The following is a 15223-nucleotide window of genomic DNA, read 5'->3' on the forward strand; positions in this document are numbered from 1 at the left end:
TGTGTGGCCTTTCTCTGTTATTTTCCAAAACAAGCATACGACTGAACAATGGAGGCTAACTAATGTAAATGTAGATTTTGGTCTATTTTTCAATCATCAATTAACTTCTGTCTGAGGAATAAAGATAAACATGTCATTCAGATAGTTATCTGGCTGTTGAAAAATCGGTCCTTAAGTTAATATTTTATCTTTATTCACAGGTTACTTAATAGTTATTACGTCTTTGTTGTCCAGGTAACGGCGGAGAGCCTCCGGAAGAAGAGGTGTGGCGCGGCCACAGCATCGCAGCGCTCCGGCGACGCGCCTCCGAGCTGTCCGCCGCCATCCCCCCGTACCTGCAGCTCAACTACGACGCGCACAGCCCCGTCTACTGACCGCATAGCCCCGTCTATTGACTGCACAGCCCCGTCGACTATTGACCGCGCTTCTCTGTTTTCTGATTGACCGCGCTATCCTTTTATTGTCCGTGCTACCCCGTATGCGGACTGAGCTACTCAGTCTATTGACCGTGCTACCCCGTCTATTGACCACACAGCCCCATCTACTGACCGCACAGACTCGTCTACTGACCACATAGCCCCGTCTACTGACCGCATAGCCCCGTCTATTGACTGCGCTTATCTGGCTATCCTTTTATTGACATTTCTGAAGCGTCTACTGACTGAGTTACTCCGTCTATTGAATCAGAATCAGTCGCATCAGAATCAGAGTCAGTCGATATAAAATATTTTAATAAACAATGTGTTGAACTACGGTTCTCCTATCGAACCACTTACTTAATCTATTTGAATCGAGTCAGGGGTAAGAAAATGTAAATAATTCATGGCTTTGTCTCATTTGTTTAAACACCAAGTATACGAAAGTTCAGTGTCAAATATATTTTCATTATTTTAAGATTCTGACACCAAAATTCGTATGGAATTACCTTAAACGGGTGATCTTGTATAAAAAAAAAAGATTTTCTTCATGAACTACATAAGTATACGTATATACAAAATGTTCAGCGCTAGTGCGACATCAATTTATTGCGATTTCTCAGAGACATTATTACTTACGATAAAATTGTGAGCTGTATTCAAGAAAATACATGTATACGCATTCGTACAATAATAAATTATAGTTTAATATTAAGCTATTTATTGTTTAAGTGAGTATAAAGTATTAAATAGTGTTAAATAGCCGTAACATTAATGTATTTACGAAATTTGACGTAATTGATATGAGGTTATAGATTTAGGAACAGATTCCCAACATTCCAAAATGTAAAGGTACGTTTTGAAAGCTACCTGCCGACGGCAACCGTTTTGGACCAAAGCAACTTCAGCATGAGCAGTCGCTCTCAGATATCGACAGTCGCAAGTGCGGTCGGCAGTTGCAGTTGACAGCTATCATTCAAAACGCACCTTAATGTAGAAATACCTGAACATCTTTTGTTTATTCGGGCTTCGTCATATGTATGTAATATCTTGTGAATACAATTCAATGTAATCAGTATTAACAGCATTTGTTTCTAGGAACTTAAGAGCAAGACTGAGCCCGAATGTAGCTGGATAGCCACATACCTAGTGCAGATAAATACAATATTTTATGCAATAGGGAATGTGATAGTAATTTTAATTAAGCCAAAGCTGTGACCTTCCTAATGAAAACTCAGCTTAAAGCGGAAAAACACGTGTGCTCATTATTATGTCAAAAAAAATCTTGATGAATGATAAACGTCAAAGTGACATAAGTTGATCAAATGTCAAACTGAGTAATAGGACCTTGTCCTGGTAATAATGAGTTCATGGTAACCCTAAATCAAAAGTTTATTCTACGGTAAATAAATAAATAGTTTTACGACAAAAGAGGGTAATTTAGAACAGTGTGTAACTTGAAACATTATTGTGGACATGTGACTCGCAGTGTTTTTCATAATTCAAGAGATATTATTAAAAAAACTTCAGACCTTATGCTGTATACGGAATTTTGATGCAAAAGTATGTTTTGTGTGTAAATGTATAGCTAGGTATATTCAATATAGGTAAAACAAAATTGGAAACTCACGGCCACTGTATTTCTTTTTTAAATTTTTATTAGTTGAAAGTGGTTGATAGTTCCTATTATGTTTTGGGCTCCGAAAACTCAAATCGTTTCGTTTTTTTTTATCTGAGAGGTTATTTCCGTCCGTTGTTTTGTGTAAGTTTTTAATGCTTTTCAAGTTTTTATTAACATTTAATTTTCATTCGGAGCCTTCATTTTATTTAGAATCTCTTAGTTTTAAGCGTAACCTGTATCATACTATTATTTTTATGTACAAACCAAAGGGACTTTAACTCATTTTGGATTAACAAAACGCAACTTCTACTACGTCATATATTTTGAAAATTACGACCGTTTCATTTTATTTTAGATTTCGATTTTCTATAAGTAAAGGACTGAGTGGTTTATAATGTTTAGAACAAAAATAATATTTTAATTGATAACGATAATCGCTCGCTCCGTGTATGTATAGCCTACATTTTAGAATTACAGTACTAGCTATTAAGTATTATTATACATACATACAATAAAATAGACAATGTTCAAATTCTGTTTTATTTTCAAAACAAAAAATGAGTGTAAAGGAGAGAATTGCACAAAAGATTAGAAAAAACCTAAACTATTCCATCAAACGTCATACCTAGTTACTAATGTGACTTTTGCAGCTTGTGTTATTAACATATTAGAACTACATACATAAAATAAATAAAACAACCGAAGAATAATAAAATCTCTAAAGAGAGGAACTAGTAGCGACATCTGTTGACGTAGTAAGGAAACAACGAGGGTTTAAAGAAGAGAAAAGAAACAATTAGTTTAAAAATCAATATAATACACATACCTAATAAATAAAATGAACTCTGTTTTTTCAATTGCAAATGAAAATCCATTTTAACGTTGCTGTATTTTAGTGTCTCATCGTCTTTAGTAAATTCATAAATAATCGCTAGATGGCGTGAACATAAGTTGTGCTAATGTAACGAGAGATGGCGCTATCATAAACCACAACGTTGCCGCCAATATATTGACCTAACAAAAGCAACCAAAACAAACAGACGCCAAGTTACCTATTTGGTTTTCAAACAAAATGTCTATAAAATCTGAGAAATCATTGCTTGAAGAATGTTCAGAGATAATAGAAAAAAGTTATTCAGTGAGAAGCGCGTCCGATGAAAGCTTGTCATGGTATGTACAGTCTTTTGTTTTTATAGAACTTTAACAGATTTTTAACTATAGAAAAAATAATGTTATATTGAACTAAAGTTAAATGAACTTAAATAACTTAAAGAGTAGCACACTGCAGACTAAACAGTCGACCGACAGTGGACCCGATGGTCGGAGATTAATTAAAAAATCTTGATTCCAACCAACGTTTTGAGTTGCCCAGATACCGGCTTAATATCTTATCTTTGTTGTGTGCGTACCTATTGTCATACATCTTCATACTGATTTATGAGTCCAAACAAATCATCGGCCGACTAAAAGTTAGCAGCAAAATTATATTCTTTCCTCAGTGATGATGAAGATGAAAGTCTAGCGCGCGTGCTCATGAACAAGATGACTCCAGCAGTGCTGAGCAAATTACGACGTTGCTTCAAGAAGAACAAAGAGAGGACCAAAGCGCAAGATATTGATAGGTAACCACCAAGTAATACCTATATATTGTAATATAGTAAAAACTGAACAGGTTTACTTCTTACTACCCGAATTTCTACTACGTTGAAGTAGCATAAGCCAAGTTCCAAAAACGTACGATTTTAATTTAATTTATTTGTTGAAGGATAAATAAACCTTTTAAATATTTTTTTGTTTGAATAAAATAAAGAATAACCTCGGATTAAAAATTAACGATATTTTTCTAAATAAATTAAAATGTTTTATTTTCTTGACAAGGCGTGTAGAAGAAGTGATGCGGGCCGCTGCCGCGGAAGAAGGCATAGAGTTTGCTGAAGCCGCTCCACAGACTCAAGACACTCTATGGCTTGATGAGAACGGCTTTGTAACATCACTTGATAATATATTCGGTAAGTAAGTTATCGGTTACTGATAAACTCTCTGATACCCTGTCAGAAACTTAGCTGACGCATTAGCTGTAACTCTGGAAAAAATGTAAATATCTGGCAGATAGAATTAACTATCAGATAACTAACTGACACTTTACTGGTAACCAGTGAAACCGGACCTAAATACTTGTTACATTCATACAAGATAAGTATGTTCGAAAAAGAATCCTTCTTGATAGTTAGGTAAGATGCGGATCATGAAGGGTCTTGGTGGGCTAGATTTTTGAGCATTTTTGGGCTGCAACACAGTGGCCGGCAACATTTTTTTAAAGTGCGTCTATGGAGTTTCTTCCGGTTCTCCTCCTCCATGAGACACTCTTTAGAACCAGTTTCAAACTCTTGAAATAAAAATAAGAAAATCTGCTTTAGGTCACCACAAGTACACAACACACGCACACAAGCTGTTCCAACTCCTGGACGGCTTCAGCAGCGGCAAGGTCTGGTGGAGGCAGCTCATCAACAGGCTGGTGGCCGTGGGGGCCAAGAAGACCAGCACTAGAGCCGAAGCCTGGACGCCACTCACCGAACAAGATATACAGAGGTTGGAACATTGCAAGGTCAGAAGTAATACATCTTCCTTTATAACGTCCAACTGCTAGGTACAGACCTAGTGTCAAACGGAGAAAGATTGAGCTTTAATCACCTCGCTTCCTTAATACGGATCCGAGGTTTTTTCATCGAAAAGTTTTCCTTTACCTTTAATCAGTCATTGGTATCTGAGATATATACTTAGAAAGTACAACAGTGGCAGTAGCAAATGATTAACGGCCAGTTTCTTCATCAAAAGTTAAAGTTATGGCTAAAGTAATGTCTTAAGTAAAAGTAACGGTCAAATTCAATTTTTCTATTAGTTTTACTTTAGACATTACTTTAACTTTAACTTTTGATGAAGAAACTGGCCGTAGACTATCAAACTAATAGCCGACTAAACATTTGCAGTGTACGAGTGAATTTTCTAAAGCGAGTAATATTAATAAAAATATGGTTTTTAGAGGGAAACACTGGTGAAATTGGTGTGCGTGGAACGCGAAGACTCATTCTGTTACGTGGCGGTGTCGCGTGGCGGTCGTGTAGGCGTCTACAGCGGAGATATGAGGCTACTGCATTCTTATGAGGTAAATGAACAATAGAAAAATGTGTAGTTTGCACCACGATTCTTAAAAAAGTCACTTGAAAACACGGTAAGTTCTGTCATTAACAATAGCGATAACCAAACAATAACCAGGTAAATAGTTGCATCCCACTGGTGAAATCGGCGATATGACAACTGAAAAGTAAAATGGCTCATCGTAAGCATTTTTCGATAAAGAAGCTTATGCTTGCATCTAATTGGTTGTTTACTGATTTACAGATGTTTTACCACAGATCAGGGTTTCACGGTCGAGTTAAGAATCGATGGATAACTGACGCAATATATCTACCGGTACGTAAATAAACTTTCCTATCTACTAAATAAAAATCAAGCTTTTAGTATTACCTACGAAGAAAAAAAACATAAGTTTTATTGAAAATAACATAAAAATTCTCGAATGTGTTCAGACGAAAAGTCTCAAACCTAAAGTTTAAAAACGAAAGTTCAAAAACTTGTCAATTTTTGAGCTAGAAACTCATTCCAAAACATTTGGATTTCCAGGACGTACAATTCCTGATGATGTCAGCATCAGACCGTAGTCTAACAGTGTACGACGCAGAAACATTGACACACACGCCTCTCTACTGCATCACTGGTCTGCCCAATATACCTACGGTAAGTTGCAATAATAGGTGGTTCATAAGAAAGTAAATGACACCCACTATGTTTGGCGTAGGTACGTTCTTTAGAGTAGGTATCTACTACTCTAAAGAAACAAGTATCGCAATTATTTGCCACATACATAAGAATCTGTAAAAAGTCAAGCATATCGCTGGTCCACTTTTTGCAACAGAAACGATAAGAAATTCCGGCTATATTTTGACTTGATTGAAACTTCTTCTTATTTGGGGTCGGCGCAATATGTCTTCCACTTCCATTCTTCCCTATCACTCGTCATAGGTACTGACACTCACTCCCTTCTTATTCATGTCCTCTTTCAGGCTATCCATCCATCTTTTCTTAGGTCTTCCTTCCTTTGTAACTATTTTTGCCAGAATTTCCGCAGCAGAATATTTAATCTTTTTTAATTAACTGTTCCTTCCAGTGTCTAGCGTACACTCCATCATCACACAGCTGTGATACATCAGAGCTCGCATTCGGTACGGAACGTGGTGACGTCACACTGGTTCGCTTCCTACAACCGAAGGTGCAGCTACTGCATACCAAGACTCCTGATGCTATCAACTATTACTTTTGGATGGTAAGTAAGAGTTTAAAAGAAGTTCGTAGTGTGGATAAAAGTCTTATATAGGTATCTCTATGCACGGCAATATGTAAGATGTCGTGGAACTGCTCAAATACCGGAGCGGCTGCGAAATATCAAAACCCAGTATCTGCACAAAACCAAATTTTATAGGAGAGCCGAAAAACGATTTCATATCTTTGACAGCTTGCCGTTTCAATAATATTAGTCGTACCGTCCTGGGAGTGATTGCAAAATTTGAGGGAGATAACAGGGTTTAAAAAAAAAGTGTTTTAATGCGTCTATCACCAAGTATGTACGTAGAGGAGCAGTTACTAATAAAAAAATTGTTTTCTTAGTTCTAACTTTTTGAGTGTGACAATTTCAAAACCTAGTAAGATCACTTGCTTTGTTTTCATTTAGATCTGAATTTACTGAGTAGAAACTAAATGCACTTTTATAAACCTAGTAAGAAACAATAGAATAAAACAACGAAATAGTGATAAGCAGTTTTAATGAAAAAGATTAAAAAAAAAAACTCTTTTTCTCAGTAAAAAAAATAATCACTCAAAATATTTGAAAACAATATTCAAATAAAATAAATTATTCGCTTATTAAAAATTGACCACCAGAAACTAAATCAACTGAATTATTATTGATCGGTAAACTTTGCCAAAACTCCCTTCTGTTCATTGGCATAAGGTGTAATAATGATTTTACTATGCCTTTCTTTTTACTTTCTTTAATGCCTCTTGGAATATATTTTAAGGTTGGCATGGTCAAGGGATTGTGTTTTTTCATAACGTTCGGTATGGCCGCGGGCCGTACACTACATGAACGTGCCCCAAAGGGTGAGCCATTAGGCTAATCCGGGGGTACCGCACGATATCCCGCGAAGCAGCTGGCCTACTAGCCGGACTGCCACTGTGGGATCTGGAGGCGAGAGTCTTCTTGCGCCTGTACGACTGGCGCGAGGAGGCTCAGCGCCGGGGGGGAAACCCCGTTGCCGCGGCAAGTTGTCGAGCAGCGGGCGGAGCTCCGGCGCGATCTTATGGTGGCCTGGAGGGAACGACTGTCGCAACCCAGTACAGGGCACGCCACCATAGTGGCGGTAAGTCCCCTCTTTGAGGAGTGGCTCGGCAGGAGTCACGGCGCCCTCACGTACCGCATGACGCAGGTCCTCACCGGACACGGTTGTTTCGGGAGGTACTTGCATCGAATCTTTCGTGAGGAGGCGCCCGGGTATCACCACTGTGCGGACAGCCCCGAGGACACGGTGGACCACACAGTCCAGGAGTGCCCTGCGTGGGAAGGGCACCGCCGGGTACTCGTCGAGGCTTTAGGCGGCGGCGACTTCTCGCGTCCGGCCCTGGTTCAGGCCATGGTCCGGAGCGAGAGGGAATGGGAAGCCTTCGCCTCCTTCTGCGAAGCAGTCATGCTCGAGAAGGAGGCGGCGGAACGTCAGAGAGTTCGCACCTCTCATCCCGGCCGCCACGCTGGACCAGGTAGACACCACGGGCGCCGGGTGTCGCGAGATGACTCCCGGCCACCATAGGCATGGGTTTGTGGGCGGTGAGTTCGGGTGGCTCAGCGTCCCTCTGTCTGCTTAGACGACAGACCCGTGTCGACGGCGCGCGTTGTTCCACGCGCTCCTCAAAGATGTCAGCAACCCAGCGGGGCCCAGTAGGCAAGGCCTGCCGGGGCTGCGGGTTGTTCGAAAGAGATACCGTGGCTCTGGCAAATAAAAAGCCCACGACGGAACACGACGGTTTTTGGTCAGTAAGAGTCTGACACTCCCTCATCGCTGCTAACCCACAGCGGGAGGGGTCATTTGATGATTTTTGACGTCGTTTAAAAAAAATGCCTTTTATTCATAAAAAACCTATGAAAACAAGCAATCTTGACAATATTATACACTGAAGCGTACTTAAATTTCACCATGTTGTTCTTTTAAAGCACTCAAGATCAATTTCGACCTATAAAACTGATTTTTGCTCATTTTTAGAGACAAAAACACGCACTTGCAACGACTTGTTCTCACATACTAAAGTTGCGCGGGAGTTTTGACGTTTATTACAACCATTTCATTGGCTTAGTATCTACATGAACCATTTTATATCTAAGTAACTACAAGCACTAACTAGGTTTTTAAAATGGTTGATGTTAGATACTATGTTTTAATCTTGTAATTTTTGCATTTTGAAAACGTTTACTGTAGATACTAGGTTTCCGACTTTGTGTAACTTCGTTTTTGTAAAATTTTTGGGAGTTTTTGCTATCCTAGTATGTGGAGAATGGTCTATAAGGTCGAAAAATGCAAAAACACGCTTTTTTAAAAATTTGTCAGATACTAGGTTTTGAAATTGCACAGCCGGGAGTATTTAGTATCTTCATATACAGAGATGGTATGAGGGTTTTCAAAAAGCTTGCTCAATGCGGATAGGTAATTTCATACTTTCTAAGACTAAGTTTTCCTACGATGATCAACTTGACAGATTTATCAAATGACTTTTTTAGGTACTACTATCACCGATTTCATGCCAACATTTGGAAGCGCTGTGCCTCGATTCTTCGCAGGTTTCAGTGTCGTATACTTAGATTTAATTTTATTATTAAATTAAAATGAAGATATAATTTGATTTTTTACAAAGTATACTAAGATCTAATTCTTACAGATCCTTGGTCCAAAATAAATGACTATTATAATTACTTATCTTTGCTTGCAGGAGCTACCATCACCTCCTCACTCATCATACTGCGCCATAACGCGCTGGCGCCGCGTACACTCGCGTTCAGTGAAGCGCGTCGCGTACAGTCGCGGAGGCGTCATCCTCGTCTCCTGCTCTCATGATGCCTCCGTCAGTCTCAGGATCCGACACGTGCCTGGCAAGATGGATGACTACACCTTCAAAGTTATTAGGGTAAATCAGATGACCGTTAAGTTTGAATAAATACCTTCTAGCTGGATGAGAAAAGAAAGAACTCTCACAGACAAACCGGTTGGTTTTTTATTTATTTATTTATTTAATAAGTACAGTGACAGACTACAGGTTAAGACAATCAAGAAAAAACAATAGTTAGCATACAGTACATAAATCTGAAGTCCAATTAGTCCAATTTTTGTAGAAGTAGGTATTGAAACTTGCTCATAAACTCCTAAATTATGAGCAAGTCACTACGTATACTTTATTATGCCCTCACCTTATGTACTTCCTTATGTAATACCTTATGTACTACCTTTATTTACTCCCCTTATGTACTTACCTAATCAACTTTCTCATGTACTCAGCTTATGTTCTTCCTTATGTACTCCCCTTATGCGCTCCCCTTATGTACTCCCCTTATGTGCTCCCCTTATGTACTCCCCTTGTGTACTTCCTTATGTACTCGTATATTGTAATCCCTTATTTACTCTAATCTATAAACTTCATTATGTATGTACTTTAACATTTTGTGGACTCTTCCAGGGTGTAAGTTGCTTCCACATAGCTCTGCACCTGGTGGCAACAAGCGGGTACGAAGGCTCGGTGCAGCTGTGATAGCCAAACCCGCCAAAGAAACCAGAGTAGTTCTAGTAATTGTTAGATGCCACAGAACATTTTCTTGGTCCCTTTCCAGGGATCAGCTATCCATTCCATATAAGTGGCGACAGGCGGGTGCGAGAGCACGTAAATGTTGGTCCTACGCCTGATCTCTCTCTGGTCGTGTCAGTTTGCCGTTTCATCGGACTATGAGAGTGAAGGAATAGTGAGTGCACCTGTGTCTGCGCAAAAGCTTGTGCGCTATAATATGTCCTGCGCAGTTGGCTAATCTTACATGAGAACAACCGCCCTAGCTGATAATCGGCTAGAAGGACGTTACAGAACATTGTGTGTGTGCCAACAGGGTGTGAGTTGCTTCCACATAGTATCAGCTCTCCACCTGGTAGCGACGGGTGGGTGTGACGGCGCGGTGCGTCTTTGGCAGCCCAGTGGCCGCGCGCCTTTCGCCACGCTCGCGGCGCCCACCGCACCGCCCGTGCGGGATGTCGCCGTCATCGCTGCGCATGAACTGGTCCTCGCTTATTGTAATAACTGTGTAAGTTCTAAACTGCCTTCTTCTTCTTCCTGTCCTGATCCCAATTTTATTTGGGGTCGGCGTAATACGTCTTCAATGTCACTCGCCACACTGGCACTCACTCCCTTCTTAATCATGTCATAAGTTTCCAACTGTTTGCCTATCCTTTTTCCAAATATGTTGGGAAGTATGTCGGCTTATCTGACCCCCTCAATCAATTTCGTGCCACATGTAGCGACTGCTTATCTGACCTCCTCAGCCCAGTTTGTGCCACATGGAGCGACTGCTTATCTGACCTCCTCAACCCAGTTTGTCCCGCATGAAGCTACTGCCTATCTGACCTCCTCAGCCCGGTTTGTGCCAAATGGAGCGACTCCCTATCTGATCTTTGCAAACCTACCCCTTGATAACACTGGCTGTCAGACGTTCTGGCGTCTAACTACCCGTATCTGGTACTACCAAGGATGTTCAAATGACTTCGTCACACATCCAAGCCTCGATTTATTGTGTCAAGGAATGAACACTAAATATTTTTCTAATATTACAGACGGTACACATTTGGGACTTGTACGAGGAGTGTCTCCTGCAGACCATCAAAATCAAATTCCCATTTCTCGGGGTCTTGGGAAAGAAAGTCGAGTTCGGTCCCTATTGTATACACCCTGGTAAGAATTAGATCAATTTTACTCTGTAGTATCTTATTTTACTACTTCTCCTATCACGTCTGTTTACTATGTAGATACATATATGATTAAATCAATAAATAAGATAATATATCAGATGTGCGAACGGCAGATTTATCAACTAGAATTGAGAATTGTCTTCCAAATATATGAGTCCCTTCGGAAATACACACATCAGGCTCTCAATGTCATACCTAAGAAAATATCCCCATAATATTGAAAAACCGAGCACAAAACAAACTAATGGTATCTGGCAGCAATTAGGTAGCAACTCTCCATATGTATTTCAAGGGGACATCGGTGAGAAGTGACAGCGATTTTGACGTTAACGACCAAGCAGAATTGAAAGCAATATGAACCTTTCATAGGCCCAGCTCGCAAAGAGGATGATGAAGAAGAATTACCAGTAGACGAGCCAATAATACTGTCTCGTCGAGGGTCGAGCGTGTATCAGGGATCTACCGGTGGGCTTATGCTGCAACTCGATAGCCAGAACGATTGGGACAAGAAAGGACTTGAAGATGAACCGTCAGTATTGTTTTTTTACTATCATAAATGCAATTTTATTTTAATTAAAGAAATAGTTCAGGAAAAAGGTAGAAAAAAAAATTAATAAAATTATATGATGGCATCCCTAGTCTATTCTAGAAAGGATGAATGGGAGTTAATCCTCCACTCAACTCACTTTCAAAATAGGAGAAATCACTTTCAAAATAGGTTTACTCACTTTCAAAATAGGTTAACTCACTTTCAAAATAGGTTGACTCACTTTCGAAATGGGAGAACTCACATTGCTTAAGTTGAATCAATGACGATTGCCAGTGAATACAAGCGGTACAACCGGAGCGAGGTGTTAGTGTCGTGCTGCGACAGCGTGTGCCGGCTGCAGCTCAGCGCGCCAGTAGGACGCGCGGTGGCGCCCCCCGCGCACGAGCTGCGCGCGCGCCGCCCCTCCGCCTGGGACCTGCCTGACGAGCCCGGCACTAGCAGTGAGTACACGCGGTGCAGCCGGAGCGAGGTGTTAGTGTCGTGCTGCGACAGCGTGTGCCGGCTGCAGCTCAGCGCGCCAGTAGGACGCGCGGTGGCGCCCCCCGCGCACGAGCTGCGCGCGCGCCGCCCCTCCGCCTGGGACCTGCCTGACGAGCCCGGCACTAGCAGTGAGTACAAGGGTGTCGTGTTGCGACAGCGTAACAAAATGTTCTAGGTATCAACCCACTCATTTGTACATAACAGATACAATTCTCAGTTTCACTTACATCTCTCACACTGCTTAATAAATACTGCCTGTCTGCTGGTAAGATAATTTTTTCATGAATAAATCTTATGCATACTTTTACTTATGTTTTCTTTTCCGTGTGAGAGGAGGCCTATGCCCAGCAGTGGGGCGGTAAAAAGGTTGTAACTGTTTAATTATGTATCCAGCCAAATGAATGACATAAAAAAATCAACTTTCCAGCGTCATCAACGACGCCGCGCTTGAGACCGTCGCTTGCGCCGACGCCGCAGCTGCTGTCGCCTTCTACCGCGGAGTTCCCGCTCACAGACCTCGATACGTTGCTGGAAAATGCTGGTCAGTTACTTATTTACTTTTAAAATTATAAAAATATTTAAAAAGTATTTTTTATACAAAGTTATCTTTAGACGTATCCCATTCCCAACGGATCCTTTAAAACGCACTTCAGTAAATGATCGATTTTATCAAATGATAAAGGGGCTATCTTTTGTAAAGTTGACCTTCAAAATTTTATTTTTACCCTACTTTGAATAAATGACTTTTTAATTTAATCTAACAATATGATGGGCACAAATAAATAAATAAATATAAAATTGCCGTCTCTCAACGCAGGACTCCAAGGCATTTTGGAAAAGGACTTCGTGCTTATGCAAGGACTAAAGAATGATCTGAACAGAAAGTTGGCAGAAATGGAAGCAAACAAACAAGTGGTAAGTGCAAAAGATAATTATTAAGATACTCTCTTAAAGTCACTACTTTACACAATCTACTTGCCTAAAAAGCAAGAAAATTCTCACCGGGTCGATAACTCTTCGGAATATGTAATAATGTATGCAGTTACCGCAAAGAAACCCTAATCGGTAAAAATAAAGGGAATCAAAAGGCCCTCTCATTATAAAAAAAATATGCTGCGATGGCAATCTGCCTTACAAATTGTGGGAAAAAATCTGTAAGATAATTTTCCAGCTTGAGGTCACACAAAGTTCAAATATCTCTGTTCGTTAAATCTAACGAGGATAACGACGATGTAGCTCAAGCTACAATACATAAAAGATTGGGAAATAAGTCTTCAAGGGCTCTTAAAAGATGACTCCGACAGGAGACATGTTATTTTTTTAAATAACAAAATGAGCAATATTTCCTTCCTAAGTTTGTTTGATAATGTTGGCACCACACCTATTACAATCTCCTTTTTTGTATACAGCGACAATTAATGTACCTTTCCTTAATGGGAAATAATCAAATGACCCCATCCGCTGTGAGTTAAAAAGCACATCATGTTTCTTCTTAAGCTCTTGATGTACAATCCCGCAACCTCAGCAGGCCTTGGCCCTGCTGGACCCCACTGGCGTATGACTATTGGTGTACCTTGCAAAAATAAAGAAATATACCAGCTACTAATATTTTTTCTTAATTATTAGATGAACAATGCGGTCTCAGCGGGAGCGCCATATTTAGCCCTGAGAACGTTCGACCCTATAACAGTGCAACCCGTGGACGAAATGATGGACGAATACAAGCGAGTCATGAGGTAACTATTACTATTAAAACTCAGAACTTAGTAAACTTAAAGTAACTCAGAGAAAGTCCAATAGAAACAAAATTCCCGTAACAACTGTCAAAGAGGTTCAATTGACAGCCGGGACTCAATTTATCGTGGTGACAGACTGCGCCAAGCGTTGCTTAGGGTGCATCTACACGGTGCAAGTAGCTTGCGCATGTTGAGGCACTTGCGCAGGTTACATGTATTTCAAAAACGTGCGTGCCCAGCAGCTAGCGCTTGTACCAAAGCAAAATACCCACCCGCGTGCTCTTGTCACTTGCGCATGTTAACTTGCTCCAGCTTCATGCAACGTGTAGACTCACTCTTAACTCTTAACGATCGATCAGCGGGAATTTGACGAGCCCTTCTATGACTATTGTAGCTTTTTTCGAACATTTAAATGTCTTCATATGTTTGCAGACTGTTTCCCGATGCAAGCATTACTGGTACACCGACAGGCAGTGAAATGACAACTCCAAGGCATAGCAAAAGTCATCGATTATGAAATTAACACTTTTATTCCAAGGCTTACTTATTTTTGATACAAATTAAATAAAATTCGACCTTTGATGAGACTTTTGACCTTTGATAAGACTTTGACAATATCTTTAACCTTTAAAGCGATTTCGGCCATACCCGGGAATCGAACCTGAGACCTCGTGCACAGCAGCCGCGCCTGCGACAGCCGGAGCAATTAAAAAATATCTAATTATTCATGTTTAAAATAAACCTTTGGTTGTCTACGGCTGTTACAAGAAATTCGGAATTTTTGCACCATATTTTCAAAAATGCATAGTCATTCAGTTGGTAAAGCAAATAAAAAAAACATAAGATTAACTATCATAACATAGGTTCAAAGGCCATAAAGGTTAACATAATATTTTCACTTGTGTTATTGTTTTTTAAATACAATGCAGAGAAATCAAATGTCATGTCAATATTGTTTTGATAGGAGGTCAATGTTTGAAGGCGTTGTTTATAATATATCGCATAGGCTATGCTCCTGGTTTCGTCTAAGTAGGTACATATGATGGTCATTAAAAATCTAATCATTAAATTACCTTTTTATTGCTATGACCCTTTATATTTTCTCACATCGGGAAGAGTAACAATGGCCAACGTTTAAACGATTTTAAAAAGCATAAAATAAATATGTTATGGCCATGTCATGCATTGCCATGTAAGAAGAAGAAGCTTACTAAAGATAGAAGTTTGACATTAGCCCATACAAGGAATACTAAGTAGCTATCTCTAATATGCAAAGCATAGACCTTAAGAGGCCTTAAGGGTATCACTTCAACAATATA

At 40.0% G+C, this 15223-nt stretch overlaps 2 protein-coding genes across 3 annotated transcripts in view; both read left to right on the forward strand.

Annotated features, from left to right (window-relative positions):
* LOC110378049 (homeobox protein orthopedia) overlaps window positions 1-2569 on the forward strand; it is a 29636-nt gene extending 27067 nt beyond the window's left edge. For both annotated transcript variants that reach the window (XM_064041256.1, XM_064041255.1), the window contains exon 8: window positions 235-2569. In XM_064041256.1, the coding sequence (XP_063897326.1) occupies window positions 235-374 (140 nt within the window). In that variant the 3' untranslated portion in view covers window positions 375-2569. The remainder of the gene's footprint in view (window positions 1-234) is intronic.
* A 515-nt stretch (window positions 2570-3084) lies between these two features.
* On the forward strand, window positions 3085-14911 carry LOC126056621 (uncharacterized). Its single transcript, XM_064041252.1, has 17 exons — window positions 3085-3207; window positions 3537-3659; window positions 3916-4046; window positions 4455-4642; window positions 5078-5200; window positions 5437-5508; window positions 5719-5832; window positions 6263-6418; window positions 9127-9321; window positions 10286-10477; window positions 11004-11121; window positions 11508-11667; window positions 11962-12296; window positions 12596-12709; window positions 12986-13083; window positions 13795-13904; window positions 14337-14911. The coding sequence occupies exons 1-17, from the start codon at window positions 3110-3112 to the stop codon at window positions 14419-14421; spliced, it is 2412 nt and encodes an 803-aa protein (XP_063897322.1). The 5' UTR covers window positions 3085-3109; the 3' UTR covers window positions 14422-14911.
* Window positions 14912-15223: the final 312 nt, after the last annotated feature.

The sequence above is a fragment of the Helicoverpa armigera genome, chromosome 24 (genome assembly GCF_030705265.1).
Source record: "Helicoverpa armigera isolate CAAS_96S chromosome 24, ASM3070526v1, whole genome shotgun sequence".
Taxonomy (NCBI): Eukaryota; Metazoa; Arthropoda; class Insecta; order Lepidoptera; family Noctuidae; genus Helicoverpa; species Helicoverpa armigera.

Excerpts from the sequence above, each read along its gene's own strand:
- LOC126056621 (XM_064041252.1), top strand. The coding sequence starts at position 3,110 with ATGTCTATAAAATCTGAGAAATCATTGCTTGAAGAATGTTCAGAGATA. Across the intron at positions 3,660-3,915 it reads AAAGCGCAAGATATTGATAG|GCGTGTAGAAGAAGTGATGC; the intron begins GTAACCACCAAG and ends TTTCTTGACAAG. Across the intron at positions 5,833-6,262 it reads GTCTGCCCAATATACCTACG|TGTCTAGCGTACACTCCATC; the intron begins GTAAGTTGCAAT and ends TGTTCCTTCCAG.